The sequence below is a fragment of the Leptonychotes weddellii genome, chromosome 6 (assembly GCF_054177405.1).
Source record: "Leptonychotes weddellii isolate Sample4059 chromosome 6, ASM5417740v2, whole genome shotgun sequence".
In the NCBI taxonomy this organism is placed as follows: Eukaryota; Metazoa; Chordata; class Mammalia; order Carnivora; family Phocidae; genus Leptonychotes; species Leptonychotes weddellii.
Window position 1 is genome coordinate 24,179,003 of NC_138374.1, and position 20,479 is coordinate 24,199,481.

At 44.5% G+C, this 20,479-nt stretch overlaps 1 protein-coding gene across 1 annotated transcript; it reads right to left on the reverse strand.

Moving 5' to 3' along the window:
* Nucleotides 1–346: 346 nt before the first annotated feature.
* ELOVL3 (ELOVL fatty acid elongase 3) lies at nucleotides 347–4,238 on the reverse strand. The gene is made up of 4 exons (XM_006731072.3): nucleotides 3,237–4,238; nucleotides 2,121–2,252; nucleotides 1,260–1,411; nucleotides 347–1,003 (listed from the first exon to the last, which is right to left on the reverse strand). Exons 1-4 carry the CDS (start codon nucleotides 3,335–3,337, stop codon nucleotides 576–578), a joined length of 813 nt encoding a protein of 270 aa, XP_006731135.1. The 5' UTR covers nucleotides 3,338–4,238; the 3' UTR covers nucleotides 347–575.
* Nucleotides 4,239–20,479: the final 16,241 nt, after the last annotated feature.

Consider the following 20,479-nt stretch of genomic DNA (forward strand, 5'->3'; position numbering starts at 1 on the left):
GTTACACCGCCTTTCTGCACCTGTTTCTCACTGTTCCTATGAGGGGCTTGGGTCTCTAATAGCAATAAAATTCTGGTCTGTAACAGACATTTATTAAGTGCCTACCAGGCCTAGAATTCTTATTGAGTGTGTGTGTGTGTGTGTGTGTGTGTGTGTGTGCCTCTCATCACACCTTAGGCTTCTCACTCAGTGATCATCCTGCTGCCAGCAGCCCTCTCCCATCACAGCAGTCCTCTTCCCCCAAATCTCAAAACCCCAAAAAAAGACTTGTTGAAATCTTTAATTTAAAAATGGAGTAAGAAAATTTCTGGATAGAAATATAAATTCAGCTCTGGAAATCCTTCTCAGTTCTACCCCCATCCCAGGGCTTGCTTGGCCTTCACATTAAAAACAGAAACATCAAAGTACTAGATTACACCCCACCCACGGCTGACACAACTTCCTGCCACCTTGGGGCACAGATCCCATGGGAAAAACCATGCAGGGAAGGCATCTTAATTATTCTCCCAAACCTAAGCTCAACCCTTTGGTGCCTTGGCAGGGAGAGAGCCTGGGGCTCCTTTTTCTCCAACCCTTCACTGACTCTTGGTCTTGGCTTTGACTTTGGGCACTATGTAGCTTTGGTGGAAGAAATGGACAAAGAGGATGAAATAGGTCATATACAAGACAAGGGACCAGAAGAAGTGTTCCATTGTGGTGTGGCATCCCTGTTCCTGTCTCCAGATGTAAGTTAGGAAGCCAACAATGGTTCCCATAAACATCTGCAGGATCTGCAGGCTGGTGATGAGCATGGGTAACCACTTGGGGGACTTGACTTTGGCAGCCCTCAGAGTGTAGTAGATGTACATGATGGCATGCACACCAAAGTTCATGGTCATGAACCAGCCGCCTGCAGGCACCTTGTTCTTGTATCCAAAGCTCGCATACACTAGCACTGTGCTGTGGTGGTACCAGTGCACAAAGATGAGCGGCCGCTTGCGCAGGATGATGAAGGCCGTGTCTCCTGGGAGATGGGGGTCATAGCTGGCACACCACCCAGTGTTGGCACCACCCTCCAGGATGAACAGAGGGACATAGGGGGAATTCTCAGGGCATGGAGAAGGGCCTTTGTGGCAAATAATTTAAAGAGGGGCTTGGGTAAGAGGTGTTAGGACCCAGGGGTGGGGAAGGGACTCTCCATGTGATGGGGGAGGTGGGGGGGGTTCCTGAGGAGGGATGCCATTGACTGGGCACCAGAGAGACAAAGACTTGCCACTCACCAAGTTCAATGATCTTGCTGAGAACAAAGAGGCAGGACCAGAATCTGATTATGGGAGTGCTGATGAAGATGGAGAAGCACACAGTTTGCTTTAGGTCCCCCTTAAGTAGCAGGGTAGCCATATGGCCCCATGTCCTCAGTGCCCCCAGGATACTGAAATGGGATAGAGGAAAAGGGTGTAAGGTCATCCCCAGGCACCAATTCACCCTTCCCCCGTGGCCTGGCAGGTCACTGTCCCAAGCTCCACCACTTCCCCCTTCCAGCAGAATGGGTCACAGCTTCTGAGATCCTGGGGCCAGGATCCAACCTGTAATCTAGAGGAGATTAGGGCTGGGGAAGGACCAGGGAATGCTGGAGGATGGGACTGAAAACTGAGTTAGGGACTAGGGTTCTTGGGATGGGTAGGAACGTGGGAGGGGATGGGCAACGGGATTGGGAAGATGGAAGGAGTTTGGGGAATGAAATCTGGGAAGGAGGGGCTACAGAAGTTATTGGAAGGTCTTGGGAGAGGGTGTTTTGTTTTGTTTTGTTTTGGGGGGGGAGAGGGTGTTAGATTCTGAGAGCATTAGAGGCTGGAGAAAATTGTTAAAAGTACACAGACTCCATAAGCACAAGAGGACTCATGAGAGAGAGCAGAGGCTGCTTGTATGGGGCCTGGGGAAGAAAGTAAACAGGGTAATGTGGGAGGAGGATGGAAGCTGGGGAGGGAGCTGGAGCTGAGGGAATGGGCTAGGGAAAGAGTTAGAGGGCAACTTGGGGCATTGACTCACTTGGGGTTTCCAGAAAGGTTTTAGGGATAGAATGAGGGTCTAGGGTCTACAGGATAGGCAGGGAGTGGAGATTGGGGGGAGGGGGGTCTTACCTGAAGAGTGCAAGGGAGAAGGACCAAAGGATTAGAGGCGCCTGCAGGTTGAAGCCCTTCCGTGCCTTCATGTAGTTCTGCCCCACAAAGATGAGTAGCAGGTAGACCAGAGCTATGAGGAATGAGGTTGCCCTGGCAGGCAGAAGGCAGAGGGGATGGGCTTATGGGTAGGTGCTGGTTACAGGAATGCCCACTGGTCTCTCAAGGTGAGTGCTCTGGGTTGGAGTCCCAGCTCTGCCACTTACTAGCTGTGTGACATTGGGAAAAAACTACTTAGTTCTCTGAGCCTCAGTTTCTTTATTATAAAGGAGAAATAACACTCCTCGCCTGACAGTGTTAAGGTATATAAAGTACCTAGTGCAGGACAGGGGCTGTGTTCAAGGTTTCTGTGATTATTGCTCTCAGTGGAATTTTGAGTGGGTGACAGCTGCTGTGTCCATGCCTAGAACCAACCCAGAGGTCTGGTATAAGAAGAATGTGGCAATAGTTTCTGCCTGGTTGGGTTATGGTAAATTGGCTGGAGCACAAAATCAGCCCACAAACACCTCTGAGGAGCTTTAGGGCAAGATCAAAGAGCCTGGGGAAATCTTGAAAGAGCTCCCTGTGTCTCCTTCTCCACAGCGGGGACAATGGAGCATTTGGGGAATAGCGTGATAAATGTAAAGGCAGACTGTCCCTGGGACCAGCACTATGCCTGCACGCCTGCACACACGGCCACAAAGGACAGAGGAGAGTCGTCTATAAGGTGGGTGGGAGTAGGAGTTCAGGTCAACCCCTTCCTCAGAGATCATTTCTCACTACACTCTTTCCCCTGGGTTTCTGTCTCCTACTTTCCTCAACCCATTTTCTTCCTTTCTCCCTCCCTTCCACCCTGTCTCTTTCTTTTTCTCTTTCTCTCTCATTCTTTCTTTCTTTCCTCCGGGTCTAATCTCTGAGATGCCACGCTAACTGCACCTTGGACAACAGGGATATGGAGTCAGTACAGAGGAGCCCGATACCTTTGCTCTTTAAGAAAATCATTGCAGGCATCCAGTGTCTCCTCCCCCCGCCCCCCCCCCCATAGCAGTCATCAAGGTCAGGACCCTGGCACGGCCCTTCGCCTTCCCCAGGTCTCACCAGTACTCCTCCAAAAGGGGCCTCATGTCCTGGAACAGCTCGAAGTTGTAAGGCTGCAATATCTGCTCTATTTCGTCCGAGGCATTCATGGCTGTGACCATTTCGTTCTGCAGACGTCGAGGTCCGGAGCTTGAGAAGCTGGGCAAGAGGTTGGGGCACCGAGGATGGAGCGAACTTTGGGGCAGGACGAAACGCACGCGGAACTCCCAGGCAAAGAACTCCGCGGCAAGCGAGGAGCGTCAGATTCCGGCACGTGCGCCACAGTCGGACGACTTCCACCGCCGCCGCCGCTGCGGTATATGAAGCTGAATTGCAGAGCTGCGGGCCGGGGCGGCGCGCGGCCCCTCCCAGCTCCAGACCGTTATCCAATCTCGACCAAGATACGCCCCTGTCCTGCCCCTGGGCCGCAACCCGCCCTCTGATTGGTCATCCTCCAGGGCACCTCCCCCAGGTGCTTCTCACACCCCAACCCAAATGCCAGTGGTAGGATCCCACCACACCCACTTTCCCATCCTTTTCTCCCACACCTCCATTCCCGCCCACCTGCTTGGCTAAGCCCCTGTACTGCCAACCATAGCCTTTGGCTGAGTGCGCTTTAATCCTGACCTACCTGGCAGTGAGGAGAGAGTGGAGGCGTCCTCAGCCTCTGATGCCTGCATTCAGAAATTCGGGTGTCAGTTTCTCGTCTCCCTGAGACCCTGGGAAACCCAGACCCCGGATGCAGACGAATCCCCCATAGTCCCATCTGCCCTCTTCAGGTCTGTGGTTGCGGGTGGGAAGGAGACTACTTTTAATATATTTTTAAAGATTTTATTTATTGGGGCGCCTGGGTGGCTCAGTCGTTAAGCGTCTGCCTTCGGCTCGGGTAATGATCCCAGGGTCCTGGGATTGAGCCCCACATCGGGCTCCCTGCTCAGGGGGAAGCCTGCTTCTCCCTCTCCAACTCCCCCTGCTTGTGTTCCCTCTCTTGCTGTGTCTGTCAAATAAATAAAATCTTAAAAAAAAAAAACTGAGAGAGAGAGAGTGGGGAGGAGCAGCGGGAGAGAGAGAGAAGCTGATGCCCTCCTAAGCAGGGAGCCTGATGCGGGGCTCCATCCCAGGACCCGGAGATCATGACCTTAGTTGAAGGCAGACGCTTAACCAACTGAGCCACCCAGGTGCCCTGAATTTTAAAAATTTTATTGTCAAGGTTGTTGATGTTGATGTTTGGGGAGATGGTAGTTGAGGCTGTTGTGGATTCTTTACAGTTTCCTGAATTCTTGAACTGCTCCAGCTTGAAACTCAGTAATAACCTTGGAGAGGAATTACGGTCACCCTCTGGGCTTCTGGGATTATTGTCTTCAGGTTTTCTGGAGGCCTTCTAGGGTTTATAGAAGGGGAGATGCAGTGCATCTCCCCAGTATCTTACTATTCTCTCCCAGAGTTTGTGCTTGTCTAATTAAATCTATTTTTTCCTTGCCTAGGCACCCAGCCCCAAAGAAATAAATATTTTAAAGCTTTTAAGGCCTTGTCTGTCCCTAATGTCTCTCCTAGGCTTTATGAAAGTGAGGGAGAAATACAAGACTTGAAGGCAGTTTGAAATAAGATGGAGATTTGCAAAACAAGGGCCAAGAGATGTAAATATAGATATTTAAAATCGGGACATGGTTATAAAAGTCTATGTGCAGTAAACCGCACAGGCTCCAGAGCCTGAGGCCCCAGGCAGGAATCCCAGCTCTACTTCTTTGAACCGCAGCCACTGTCCTGCCCATGCTTCCTTCCTTTCTTTCTTTCTTTTTTTAAAGATTTTATTTATCTATTTGACAGAGAGAGACACAGCGAGAGAGGGAACACAAGCAGGGGGAGTGGGAGAGGGAGAAGCAGGCTTCCCGCGGAGCAGAGAGCCCCATGTGGGGCTCGATCCCAGGACCCTTGGATTATGACCTGAAGGCAGACGCTTAACGACTGAGCCACCCAGGCACCCCCTGCCCATGCTTTCTAATGATCCTCAAGTGTATCACTTTGTCCCTGTACTTCATGACTTCTCACCTGGTTGGCTCTCACCACAGCCCCTACCTTAGTCATGTTAACTGTTTGCACCACCTCCTTCTCTAATACAGTGCTTCTCTCTCTTCATTGCATTAGAATTGGAAAGGAATTCCCAAACCTGGCTGATGGTGACATTCCTGAGCCCCAATCCTAGAGATTCAGACCCAGTAGGTGGTCCCAGACCATATTTTGGAAACCATCATTGCCCTCTCATCTAAAACCTAAATTGGAGGGGCACCTGGGTGGCTTAGTTGGTTAAGCATCTGCCTTTGGCTCAGGTCATGATCCCAGGGTCCTGGCCTGGAATCCAGCCCTGTGTAGGGCTTCCCTGCTCAGCGGGGAGCCTGCTTCTCCCTTTCTCTTTGACCCTCCCCCTGCTCATGCTCTCCTCATGCTCTCTAATAAATAAATAAAATCTTTATTTTTTTTAATTTTTTAAAAATATTTTATTTATTTATTTGACAGAGAGAGACAGCGAGAGAGGGAACACAAGCAGAGGGAGTGGGAGAGGGAGAAGCAGGCTCCCCGCTGAGCAGGGAGCCTGATGTGGGGCTCGATCCCAGGACGCTGGGACCATGACCTGAGCCAAAGGCAGACACCTAATGACTGAGCCACCCAGGCGCCCCAATAAATAAAATCTTTAAAAAAAAATCTAAATTGGATCATGCTGCTTTCCTGCTTCAAACCCTTCTGTGGCTCTTGACTGCTCCCTATGTAGGCTGACACTCAGAAGATGATCAGTGCATATTTGATGAATGAATGAATAGATGGAAGAATGAATACTACAAGAATAACAATCTAGGTATTACAAGACCTGGATTCAAATCCCAGCTTCACCATTAACTAGTCATATGGTTTTAGGCAAGTTATCGAGTCTTTGAGACTTGAATTTTTCATCAGTAAAATATAGACAGTCATACTTGCCTGCTTACCTCACAAGGTTGGGGGTCAGTATACAAATCATATAATGTCAAGGAGAGGATATTGTGGATTAGACAGACACATGGAAATAGGGTGAATCATTTTGGAAGGTTTACAAATGCATATAGCATAAGCATACGTGGTCCTGAGCTGCTCTCAAAAGAGGATATTTTACATTGTCTTTCCCTGTGAAGTTTAAAGATTTTACTTTATTTTTTAAAGGTTTTTTGGAAGAAGTGGTATTTATTTTTTTTTAAGATTTTATTTATTTATTTGAGAGAAAGCACGCAGGAGCGGGGGGAGGGCAGAGGGAGAAGGAGAAGCAGACCCCCCACTGAGCAGGGAACCCCAATGCAGGCTCCATCCCAGGACCCCAGGATCATGACCTGAGCCGAAGGCAGACACTTAACTGACTGAGCCATTCAGGTGCCCTGCCCTGTTTTTTTTTTTTTTTAAGATTTATTTATTTATTTGAGAGAGAGAGCATGCCCACATGTGCACATACAAGCAGGGGCAGGGGGAGGGGCCGAAGGAGAGAGAAAGAATCTCAAGCAAACTCCCCTCTGAGCACGGAGCCAGATAGGGAGCTCGATCCCAGGACCCTGAGATCATGATCTGAGCCGAAATCAAGAGTCTGACTTTTAACTGACTGAGCCACCCAGGCACCCCTAAAGATTTTATTTTTAAGTAATCTTTACACCCAGTGTGGTACTTGAACTCACAACCCTAAGATCAAGAGTCACATGCTCTACTGACTGAGCCAGCCAGGCGCCCCTTATGATTTCTTGATGAATGCCTGTTTACCCCACTAGTCCTTGAGCTCCATAAATGCAGGGAATATGTCTTTTTTGCTCAACATCATTTTCCTAACCCTGGGCACATACTAGGTACTCAGATAATATTTGCTGCATGACTGATTGGATGGGTGAAATCCTCAGCTTATAAATCTGGGTGACACTCTTTGTTTCTCCAGGATAAACACACACCCCAAGCTTGTCTGGTCTTTTGGCTCTTGGCCTCAGCTTTCTCATCTGTAAAATGGGGATAATATCTACCTTAGAAGGATGTTTATGAGGATCAAATGAGATCATATATGTTAAAGAGCGTTATACAATGTAAAGTGTTAAGCAGCCATCAGTAATTATTACCAAAAAAGTTAAATTTGTACAAATTTCAATTTTTTTATTTTTTATTTTTTTATTTATTTTATTTTTTTATTTTTTTTAAAGATTTTATTTATTTATTTGAGAGAGAGAGAATGAGAGACAGAGAGCACGAGAGGGAGGAGGGTCAGAGGGAGAAGCAGACTCCCTGCCAAGCAGGGAGCCCGATGCGGGACTCGATCCCGGGACTCCAGGATCATGACCTGAGCCGAAGGCAGTCACTTAACCAACTGAGTCACCCAGGCGCCCTCTTTTTATTTTTTTTAAAGATTTTATTTATTTACTTGACAGAGAGAAAGCACAGAGGGAGAGTGAGAGGGAGAAGCAGACTCCCCACTGAGCAGGGAGCCCAATGCAGGGCTCGATCCCAGTACCCTGGGATCATGACCTGAGCTGAAGGCAGACGCTCAGCCAGCTGAGCTACCCAGGTGTCCCTCAATTTCTTTTTAATAAAACTGAACTAAATTAACTTAAAAGAAAGTCACCATCTCGTGACTGGTTGCACAACAATGTGAAATGTACTTAACAATAGTGAATTACACACTTAAAAATAGTTAAGGTGGTACATTTTATGTTACATATATCTTAACGCAATTTTTTAAAAATTTAAAGGAAGGCTATAAAATGGGAACAGTTTTAAGATAAAGAGTTAATGTGCATACTACCTAAAAAGCTTACCCTTAGTCCTATCTATGACCCTTGATAAATGGGTAAAACATAGATATGCTCATCTTATAGACTCCAGTGTCTCCAGATCCATCTGTCATTAGCTTCCAGAAATATCTTCCTAAAACACAAGTTAGTTCATGCCATTCCTCTTTAAGAACAACAAAAAAATTCTCAGGGCAAAGGTCAGAATCCTGAGATTAGCCCTGACTCTTCCTTTCCAGCCAATGTTCCATCATCCCTTTGCGTCCCAGTGTTTCACATTTTAGCTTTAGAAAGTCACAACTCCATTAACTAATACTATATTTCATGTTTTTCAACCCCTTTACTTCTCTCCACATTGTTTTATCTCTCCAGACATCTTCTCATCTGGACAAATCTTACTCTTTGTTTGGCCTTAGCTCTAAAGCACTTGACCTGCAAAAGCCTAACCTGCTTCAAACAGAGTCAAACCCTTCCTTCTCTGTCTTCCACCCACAGGACTTTGCCCAAACTGCCTGCTGGTATTGTGCTTCCACCAATGGAGTAAAGTTAATTATATATTTTCTGTACTACCTGGCTCCCCCACCCTATCCTAAAAGGTCATTTTTGTTAGGGCACTCATCCTTGAGGGAAGCACACAGCTCTAGGCCCATAGACGGCACTCAGAGTATGTCTGTTGCTTTGAATTGAACAGGCATCTAGGGGAAATACAAACAGTAAATATATATATATCTTAAAGACTCAACTTCCTCAGTAATTATGGAAATGCAAATTAAAGACTATATGTATACTGTGGTCCCAATTAACAGCCATTAAACCAAGTAAAAATTAAATACCCAACGCCAGTCAAAGCCCTGGGAAAAGATATATCCACGCCTGGCTAGTGGCTGGGTAAATTGATTTAATCCTTCTAGAAGCACACATAGGTAATACTTAGCAAGAGTCAGCTGGTATGCTTTGACCCAAACCCTCACCTAGAAACTTAAAAACCAGTGATATAGGCAAAAAAAAAAAAAATCTGTATGTACTGAAACACTTATGTCAGTAGGTGATTAAATTATTAAACACTTAATAGTATAAAACAGCTTACAGCCACCAGAACATGGAGAAACATGAAACCATGTTTGCAAAATAATGTGAAAGAAAACAATATTTAAAACTGTATCTATCCTATTACCTCAGTTACCTCAGTTTTTATCTTTTTTAAAAGATTTTATTTATTTATTTGAGAGAGAGAGAGAACAAGCACAAGTAGGGGGAGTGGAGCGCAGAGGGAGAAACAGGCTTCCCATTTAGCAGGGAGCCCGATTCAGGACTTAATCCCAGGATCTGGGATCATGACCTGAGCCGAAGGCAGACGCTTAATGACTGAGCCACCCAGGTGCCCCAGTGATGATGTTTTTAAAGATTGAAGTTGAAAAGAAACACTAAAACGTGAAATCATTTGATGGGGTGGGTGATATTATAGGAAAAAAATTAGAAGTATTTTAAATTTTCTTTCATGATATTTTAAAATTGATGTCACAAGATTTTGGAATCCAGGGAAAAATGCTTTTAATGACATAGGAAGTGCTCTGGATAGAATGTAAACTTTTAAAAATGCAGGATATGAGACTATGTATAGTATGGTCTCAGATTTGTGGAGCAAAAACATGAAAGACTGTAGATAGAATATTGGTAAACTTTCTCTAGAGGAAAAAATATGGAAGAAAACTATGCTGAAAACAAACATTGGAAGGAAATACAACAAAAATGCTAACAGTTTGGATGGTAGAATATGGGTGATTTAAAAATTATTTTTGTAATCAGTAAATGTTCAAAACTAATAGGTGATCAAAACTAATAGGGTTTCTACACCTGAATGTGAGTTGTCTGTAACTCAGATCAGCCAGGTGGAGAAGTCCAGTGGGAAGTTGGAAATATGAGCAAGAAGAGAGAACAGAGGTCAAGATAGAAGATAAGTAGTTTGGAGTTAGCCAAATAGAAGTAACAGGTGAAATCATGAAAGAAAGTTAGCCAGGAAAGAGTATACAGTGAGATGGAGTAAGGGACAGGGACAGGACTTTAAGAAACAATAGCATTAAAGAGGTGGGAAGTATGGGAAGAAGACCAGCAAAGGCACAGGAAGAAATATAGAAGCAAAACCAAAACAGTAAAAATACCGGGGAAAGGAGATGATCTGACATGGACATGCAGGATCTGAGGGTGCGGAAGGTAGAAGCAGAAAAGCCAATTTAGTGACAGAACACAGAAAATAACCAGTTGTCTAAAACTCAGGCTGTCAATCTGCCTTCAACTCTCCGGGTAGAGGATACCGCTGAACTCTTGGCTGTGGATGAAATTGGCCAAGGAGAGGTCAAGCAGGGCCTTTCAAACTGGGGTCCATAGACCATTTACACTGTCATCTCCAGCTTGTTAAAAATGAAGTCTCCTGGGGCACCTGGGTGGCTCAGTAGGTTAAGCATCTGCCTTTGGCTCAGGTCATGAACCCAGGGTCCTGGAATCGAGCCCGCATCAGTTGGGGAGGGGGGGTGGTCACTGCTCAGTGGCGAGTCTGCTTCTCCCTTTCCCTCTGCCTGCTGCTCACCCTGCTTGTGCTCTCTCTCTCTCAAATAAATAAATAAATAAATAAATATCTTTTAAAAAAATGAAGTCTCCTGGGTTCACGCCAGCCTTCTGATACTGAATATATTTAGAGGTAGGTAGGGCTTGGGAACTACACTTTCAACAAGCTTCCCAGGTGATTCTTTTGCTCATTAGAGTTTGGGAACTATTAATGAGAGTCAGAAGATTGAAGAGGCTACAACCCCAGGAGAAATATCAATGTTAGTGGCTTTCATAATTTTTTGATTGAGACACACAAGGAGAAATACATGTTATGTTGTAACTTCACACATACACATGTATTGGAAACAACATCTTTCAAAACATACATATCCTTTCCATGTTGTGTCTGGTATTTTTATTCCACTGTATTTCATTATTTAAAAATGCCCATCATGGGGTGCCTGGGTGGCTCAGTTGGTTAAGCATTCTACTCTTGATCTCAGCTCAGGTCTTGATCTCAGGGTCATAAGTTCAAGCCCCGCGTTGGGTTCCACACTGGGGGTGGAGACTACTTAAAAAAAAGTGCCCATCATGGGGCACCTGGGTGGCTCCTCCCTGCTTGGCGGGAAGCCTGCTTCTCCCTCTGCCACTCCCCCTGCTGTGTTCCCTCTCTGTCACTCTGTCAAATAAATAAATAAAATCTTAAAAAAAAATGCCCATCATGACCCACTAATAGGCTGCATCTTGTAATTTGAAAACCACTGGTTAAGGAGTTAGCAGAGGGAGAGGGTGTTGCTGGGAGCCAGGAAAAAATAAATCGAAACTCTCCACAGGTTCTTCAGAGTCTAAACTATGTTTCAAAGTTTTTGAGAGCCATCTTTGAAGAACCCTCAGTTCTTCACTTGTTAACTGTTACTGGACAAATGAATTCATGGAGGCCATGGCTCCACCAAGAGCCCATAGTGACCCCTGCTGTCTAAGCCACCAGCGCAGGTCAGAAGGAGGCTATGCAAGATGGGGCAGCCCCACCAGATGTAGGTACTAAAAGGAAGGTTGGAAGTGGCTAGAGAGAAGCCGCCCTCGCTTTGGCCATGCCGTCTGCTCACCAGTCCTGCTAAGGATTGTCTCTGTCTTGTGGGCTACACCTGACTTTCTTCTCAAGGGCCTCCCTGACCCAACCTGTCTCACATCCACCTACTGTCGACATCATCAACCTTAAAAAAGAAAGAAAGAAAAACATTAAGCTAAGTGAAAGAAGTCAAACACAAAAGACTACATACTGTGATGCCATTTATATCAAATTCTATTTATTTGAGTCCTTTCTCTTTTTTCTTGATAAGTCTGGTTAGAGGTTTATCAATTTTTTTAAAGACTTTATTTATTTATTTGACAAAGAGAGCCAGAGAACACAAGTGGAGGGAATAGCGGAGGGAGAGGGAGAAGCAGGCTCTGCACCGAGCAGGGAGCCTGATCTGATGCGGGACTCGATCCCAGGACCCTGGGACCATGACCCGAGCCGAACGCAGATGCTTAACCATCTGAGCCACCCAAGAGCCCCAGTTTATCAATTTTTTAAACATTTTTTTATTGGGTGCCTGGGTGGCTCAGTTGGTTGAGCATCTGTCTTCGGCTCGGGTCATGATCCCAGGGTCCTGGGATCGGGTCCCTGCTTCTCCTTCTCCCTCTGCTTCTCCCCCTGCTTGTGCTCTCTCTGTCAAATAAATGGATAAAATCTTTTTAAAAAAACATTTTTTAATTTAAATTCAATTAATTAGGGGCATCTGGGTGGCTCAGTCATTACGTATCTGCCTTCAGCTCATGTCATGATCCCAGGGTCCTGGGATCGAGCCCCGCATCAGGCTCCCTGCTCAGCTGGGAGTCTGCTTCTCCCTCTCCCACTCCCCTGCTTGTGTTCCCTCTCTCGCTGTCTCTCTGTCAAATAAATAAATAAAATCATTAAAAAAAATAAATTCAATTAATTAGCATATAATGTAGAATTGGTTTCAGAGGTATATAGGTCTGTGATTCATCAGTCTTATATAATACCCAGAGCTCATTACATCACATGCCCTCCTTTTTTTTTTTTTTAAAGATTTTTATTTATTTATTTGACAGAGAGAGACACAACGAGAGAGAAAGCACAAGTAGGGGGAGTGGGAGAGGGAGAAGGAGGCTCCCCACTGAGCAGGGAGCCCGATGTGGGGCTTGATCCCAGGACCCCGGGACCATGACCTGAGCTGAAGGCAGACGCTTAACAACTGAGCCACCCAGGCGCCCCATCACATGCCCTCCTTAATGTCCATCACCCAGTTACCCCATCCCTCCACCCCTCTCCCCTCCAGCAACCCTCAATTTTATTGATTTTTTTCAAAGAGCCAGATCCTGGTTTCACCAACCGGTTATATTGTTTTTTAAGTTTCTATATCATTTATTTCTGCTCTAATCTTTATATGAAATTCTAAAAAAACCCCCACAAAATCACAGTGGCAGAAAGCAGGTCAGTGGTTGGACAGAGCTAAGTGTTAGGTAAGGGGATTGATTGCAATGGGGTAAAGGGAACTTTTCATAGTGATGGAAATATTTTATATCTAAGGAAAGAACTGTTAAGAGAGCTGTCTATGGTGTGTGTGCTGTCTATGTATGGTGCTGTCTATGCAGAGCTGTTAAGGTGAACTGGGTGAATAGGAGAAGTGGTGAGCCTTTTGACATTTTTGGGAATTTTTTCTGGGTGTACTACTTAAGAAATAAATAGCTAAAATAGAGCCACCTGACTGGCTCACAAGGTAAAGCATGCAACTCTTGATCTCAGGGTCATGAGTTCAAGCCCCAATTGGGCATAAAGCTTACTTTAATAGAAAAGAAAAGAAAAGAAAGCTAAAATAAAACAGGTATAAAAATAAACTGAATTTAGGTGTGTCTGGGTGGTTCAGTTGGTTGGGTGTCTGACTCTCGGTTTTGGCTTGGTCCTGATCTCAGGGTCATGGGATTGAACCCCACATGGGGCTCTGTGCTCAGCGCGGAGTCAGCTTGGGATTCTCTCCCTCTCCCTCTGCCCCTCCCCCACTTGCACACACACTCTCTCTCTCAAATAAAATAAATAAAATCTTTTAAAAATAAACTGAATTTAGACTCAGAATTTTTTAAAGAGAGAAACATGATTTTTTTAGACTCAAATTTGAAGTGGGTCATACCTGTTATATGAACATATTGATATTTTAAAAATACAATTATAACAACAACAACAACTAACATTTACTGAGTGTTGCCATATGCCAGGCATGGGCTAAGAACTTGAGGCATTCAGAAGTTAAGTAATGTGTCTGAAATTATACAGCTAGGCAGAAGCTGTGAATTTCTGAAGGTGACTGGATCCTTACAGCATAGAAGAGACTAAGATGGGGTGGGTAAGTGCTTCCTGTGGGCGTAAAGTGGGTGTGGTAAGAAAGAAAGTTTACTGTTCTGGCCCACAAAAGGCCTTGGTCTGAAAGCTGAGCTGAAACAACTAGCAGGCCTCGGAGAACGGGTCCAGGGACTCAAGATCTAAGGGTCATGTTGTGGGAGTTACACCCCAATCAGAATTCTCCATGTTTGATCAAAGGGAAATAAGCAAGGCAGGCAAGACATTAAGGATTTCCAGTATGAGTCAGGAAAACCTGATCTGAGATGGTTGGTCAACTAGCAGGGATGTATGGCTAATGCGTCCCTACGGCAGCTGGAAGGGCCATGTGTAGATGGGAGGCATTCAGGGAAAAGAGGAAAAATGGGGAAATAGTTGGAGGGGTAGAAGTAGTGTAGGGTCTATGATAGAGAAATCGCCCCCAGTTAGCCCATACATGGCTTCAGGGACAGAATGGGCTCAGGAGGCCAACTAGTGGATGGAACAGGGTATTACATAATTAACCCTAAGGCCTGAACATCTCCAGATTGTCCGATGGGGAGGGCTGTGCCACTGCAAGTCAGTGTCTGCATCCTGACCTTTCACCCAGTTGAATAGATCTTTTCCTGGGATTTCCAAACCTCAATTTCCACTGCTTCATTGAGACCTCACTTTTCTAATTCCTCTGTGGAAAACAACCAACCTCCTTTGGTTTCTCCCTTGCATATCTGAGAGCTTGGAGAAATGTCAGTTTTGTCCCCGAGATAGGGAAATAGTTCATTAGTACTATCTGGATCAGTGCATTGAGTAGCCAGTTCCAACCCCCTTAGCACCTGAGTCCATAGCTGGACTATTGCTAGCTGGTATGAGCCTGAATCATGTTTTGTTTTATTTTTCTAGACTGTGTCATCCTGCCTCCCCCAATTTATTAGAACTTTTCTGAGAGCCAGGACCATGTCTGTCACACCATCCAATCTATCGAAACCTCAAGGTTCTACTGCCAAATATATTCATTGCTCTGTCCACTACATCCAAATGGGTCTAAGGCAGGAAACTAATAGCACACTCAAGTTGGGTAATTCTAAAAAAGTTTAATAAGGGAACTATTAAACTAATAAACTGGTGTAGGGAAATACAGGTGGTGGCCACTTTACCCCTAGAAGGAAGGAATGGGGGAAGGGAGCCATTCCTAGAATACAGAGACACACAAAGCATTGTGGAGAGGGCTGCCTGACAGGAGCTGTGACCTGTAATCAATTGCCATAGGTGCCCACAGCAACCCTGCAGATTGAGATCCTCCCACCCTCTGATCTCTTGCTGGTGCTGCACATTAGCCAAGTTCAACCAGAAGCCTGAGGGCCTAGGAGCCAGTTAATAAGTCAATATAGGTTGACTTCCAGAGAAGGATAGAGTGAAACTACAATGGTAAACAGAACATCATCTTTATTTATTTTTTTTTCAGAACATCATCTTTAACCTAGACTCCTGCAGTAACCTTACCTTTGATTTCTTCACAGCTGCCAAAGCAATCTCTTTTTTTAATGTGATAAAATATATAAAGATGAAAACTACCATTTTAACTATTTTTTTCATTTTTACATTTTAATTTATTTGAGAGAGAGAGCGTGCGCACAAGCAGGGGGAATGGCAGGCAGAGGGAGAGGGAGAAGCAGGCTTCCTGCTGAGTAGAGAGCTTGATGTGGGGCTCAATCCCAGGACCCTGGGATCATGACCTGAGCCAAAGGCAGACACTTAACCAACTGAGCCACCCAAGCAACCTTTTATAACTTTATAATAAGTTTAAATTGAGAAGCATTACAAGGTGTTAAGGAGGGGAATCACATCAATATATATGTTTATATAACATATAATTTATACATATATATTATTTATATATAATATATATTTATAATCTTTAAAATCTATATATAGATTTAGATTTTTTATATATTATATAGATACAGATTTTATTATTTTTTTAAAGATTTTTATTTATTTATTTGAGAGAGAGAGAGCATCTCGAGGTGGGGAGAGGGTCAGAGGGAGAAGCAGACTCCCCGCTGAGCAGGGAGCCCAGTCTGGGACTCTATCACAGGACTCCGGGATCATGACCTGAGCTGAAGGCAGTCGCTTAACCAACTGAGTCACCAAGGTGCCCCGATTTTATTATTTTTTATTTTCTTAAAGATTTTAATTATTTGATGGGGCGCCTGGGTGGCTCAGTCGTTAAGCATCTGCCTTCGGCTCAGGTCATGATCCCAGGGTCCTGGGATTGAGCCCCGCATCAGGCTCCCTGCTCAGAGGGAAGCCTGCTTCTCCCTCTCCCACTCCCCCTGCTTGTGTTCCCTCTCTCGCTGTGTCTCTCTCTGACAAATAAATAAAATCTTAAAAAAAAAAAAGATTTTATTTAGTTGAGAGAGAGCGAGAGCAAGCAAGGGGGAGGGGGAGAGGGAAGGGGAGAAGCAGACTCCTGCCCTACACAGGACTTGATTCCAGGACCCTGGGATCATGACCTGAGCCAAAGGCAGACACTTGACCGACTGAGCCACCCAGACACCCTAGATTTTAAAGATTATATTTATTTATTTTGAGAGAGAGCATGAGTGCAGGAAGGGACAGAGGCAGAGGGAGAGAGACTCTCAAGCAGAGTCCACGCTGAGTGTGGAGCCCTACACAGGGCTCCATCACACAACCCTGAGATCATGACATGAGCTGAAATCAAGAGTGGAACGCTTAATCAACTGAACCACCCAGGCGCCCCTCAATCTATATTTTTAAAAGTCTGCATTAGAGTTCCTGTAAAAGTTAAACATAGAATTACTATATGACCCAGAAATTTCACTCTTATGTATATATCCAGAAAAACTGAAAATAGGGACTCAAGCAAACACATGTATGCTAATGTTCACTGTAGTATTATTCACAATACTCAAAGGTTGAAACAACCAAAGTGTCCTTCAACAGATGAATGGATAAACAAAATGTAGTATATGTATACAATGGAATATTAATCAGCCATAGAAAAGAATGAAGTTCTGATACATGGTGTAACATGGATAAGCCTTGTAAACATAATGCTAAGTGAAAGAAGTCAGAAAAATTTTGGTAATAGATAATAGTGATGGTTGCGGAACATTGTGAATATAATTAATGCGACTGAATTCTACACTTTAAAACAGTTAAAATGGAGGCCCTGCTTGTTCTCCCTCTCCCTCTTCCTGTCCCGCCCTCTGCTTGTACTCTCTCTGTCAAATAAATAAATAAATCTTTTAAAAAAAGGTTATAATAATCCAGACAGTGTAGTACTGGCCTAAGGACAGACATACATCAATGGAATAGAACTGAGAGCCAGGGGTGCCTGGGTGGCTCAGTAGGTTAAGCATCTCCCTTCAGCTCAGGTCATGATCCCAGGGTCCTGGGATTGAGTTCTGTATCAGGCTCCTTGCTCAGCGGGGAGCCCGCTTCTCCCTCTGCCTGTGCTCTCCCTGCTTGTGCGTTCTCTCTCTCTCTCTCTGGCAAATGAATAAATAAAATCCTTAAAGATTGCTATGGATCTATTCTAACAAAATTTAAATACAAGCCTCAAAAGGATCCATCTGATTCCAAGAAATTTAACAGCACACCAGAAAAAATCCAACATTATCTAAAAGAATACAACATAATCTAGCAACCAATGATGTAAAATTCACAATGTCTGACTCAAAAAAACCTAAACATCCAAAAAAGGGCAAGAAAATATCACCCATAAACAGGATAAAAATCAGTCAATAGAGGCCAGTGGTGGATCAAGGGATGCAGAAACCCAGGGTCCTGGCAGCAGGGTGGCCCACTGGCTGATAGCAAGGATAGAGCCAGTGTGCCAAGGCCAGCTATAAGAAGCAAGGGACTGTCTTGGCTGAGTATCACTGGCCCAGATGTCAAGGAGTTGAATGTATTCAAGACCAATCTGGGGCCATTTGCCAGCAAGCACAAGCAGAAGATCCAGAAGAGTCCTCAAGTTCCAAGTACAGTTCCAGGACATGTGTGCCACCACTGGTGTGGATCCTCTGACTTCTGAAAAACGATTTTGGTCTGAGATGCTGGGGATACAAATTATCACAGTGTGCCTGGCCCTTCCATTTCCCCCGAAATGGAAGATATAAGAAAGGTCCAAATGAAACTTCTTTGGAGAACTTTGGAGGACCTATATCAATAGCTATTCAAAGAAAGAAGAAAATTTGCCTAGGATATCAGCCAAGACAATCTGATCAGGGCCATTAAGTAACTAAAGGCACTGGCTTCAGCATCATCCCTGTGGGTAGCTCTTCCCTCATCAATCTGTTCTGAGTTCAACAGAGATCACACTAGGTGTTGCTGCCTGCAGGGAAGATGGCCATGTCACCATCAGGGAGATCAAAGCCAGTCTTAAATGGGAGACAAAGTAAGTGAGGCAAGTTCTGGAACATCTGCTGAAGGAAAGGTTGGCCTGGTTGGACTTGTAGGCCCCAGAGGAGGCACACTAATATGTGGCAGCTCTTTCCACGGACCTCTACTCCCATAAGATTACCACTGATGAGGTCAGAGAAGTCCTCTTCTGAATCTGAGAGTGTGGAAAAGGGCACAGTGGCTGCCAGGGAGAAGAGAGAGAAGCTACTGGTAAATAAAACCTCAACAACTTTGTTTAAAAAAAAAGAAAAATATCAACCAATAAAAACAGATCCAGAAATAATAATGTGATGGAACAAACAAGGACATAAAAGCAGTGATTATAAAAATGCTCTAGGGCACTTGGGTGGCTCAATAAGTTAAGTGCCTGCCTTCAGCTCAGGTCATGATCCTGGGGTCCTGGGATCGAGTCCCGGATCGGGCCCCTGCTCAGTGGGGAGTCTGCTTCTCCCTCTTCCTCTGCTTCTCCTTCTCCCTCTCCCTGTGCTGTGCTCTCTCTCTCTGTCAAATAAATAAATAAAATCTTTTTAAAAATGCTCTGTAGGAACTCCTGGGTGGCTCAGTCTGTTAAGCGTCTGCCTTCAGCTCAGATCATGATCCCAGGGTTCTGGGATCAAGCCCCATGTCAGGCTCCCAGCTCAGCGGGGAGCCTGCTTCTCCCTCTCCTCCCTGCTCATGCCCTCTCTCACTATTCTGTCTGTCTGTCTCTCTCAAATAAATAAATAAAATCTTTTTAAAAATTTAAAAAAATAGGGGCGCCTCGGTGGCTCAGTCGTTAAGCGTCTGCCTTCGGCTCAGGTCATGATTCCAGGTCCTGGGATCGAGCCCCGCATCGGGCTCCCTGCTCGGCGGGAAACCTGCTTCTCCCTCTCCCACTCCCCCTGCTTGTGTTCCCTCTCTCTCTGTGTCTGTCTCTGTCAAATAAATAAATAAAATCTTTAAAAAAAAAAAAATTTAAAAAATAAAAAATGCTCTATAAGTTCAAAAAGACAGGGGAAAACATGGCCACAATAATTAGAGAAAATGAAGATATAAGAAAGATCCAATGAAACATCTAGATATAAAAAATACATTATCTGGGGCACCTGCGTGGCTCAGTCGGTTGGGCGGCTGCCTTCGGCTCAGGTCATGATCCCAGTGCCCTGGGATTGAGTCCCGCATCGGGCTCCTTGTTCAGCAAGGAGCCTGCTTCTCCCTTTGCCTGAAGCTCCCCCTGCTTGTACTCTCGCTCACTCTCTCTTGCCCACGCTCTCTCTCTCTAACAAATAAATAAATAAAATCTTTTAAAAAAAAGAATTCATGGCTTTTTTCCCATGATTCTTTAGTCTTTCAACTTTTTTTTTCTTTCCTTTCTCAACCAATCTCTTATCAACTCCTTTTTAAAATCTTTTTTTCATTTTTATTTTTACAGTTACATTCTAACTCTTCATTGCATTTAATCTTATTTTTGTATATATATAAGTTTTTCTTTCTTTACAATTTTGGGATGCAGTTTCTTCTAACAGACCAAAATACACCCAAAATCTAGTGTATGGCTCTGTTCTATTCACCTGTCTGATCATATTCTCTTTTTTGTTTGTTTGCTTTTTCTTCTTCTTCTTCCCTTTTTTTTTTTGGTTCTTTTCGTTTTTTGTTTTGTTAAAGTCTTTTTTAATTGTCATCTTTATAGTTGCATTCTACCCTTTCAATGTACTTAATTTTATTTGTGTGTGTGTGTGTGTATATATATATTTATATATATACATAAAGCTTTTCTTTCTTATTTATTTATTTATTTTTTTTTTTAAAAGATTTTATTTATTTATTTGACAGAGAGAGAGACAGTGAGAGCAGGAACACAAGCAGGGGGAGTGGGAGAGGGAGAAGCAGGCTTCCCGCAGAGCAGGGAGCCCAATGTGGGACTCAATCCCAGGACCCTGGGATCATGACCTAAGCCGAAGGCAGACGCTTAACCAACTGAGCCACCCAGGCGCCCCAGAATGATGATTTTAAAGATACTAGCTGGGCTTGAAAAAAGCATGGAAGTTATTAGAGAAACCCTTTCTGGAGAAATAAAAGAACTAAAATCTAACCAAGTCAAAATCAAAAGGGCTATTAATGAGGTGCAATAAAAAATGAAGGCTCTAACTGCTAGG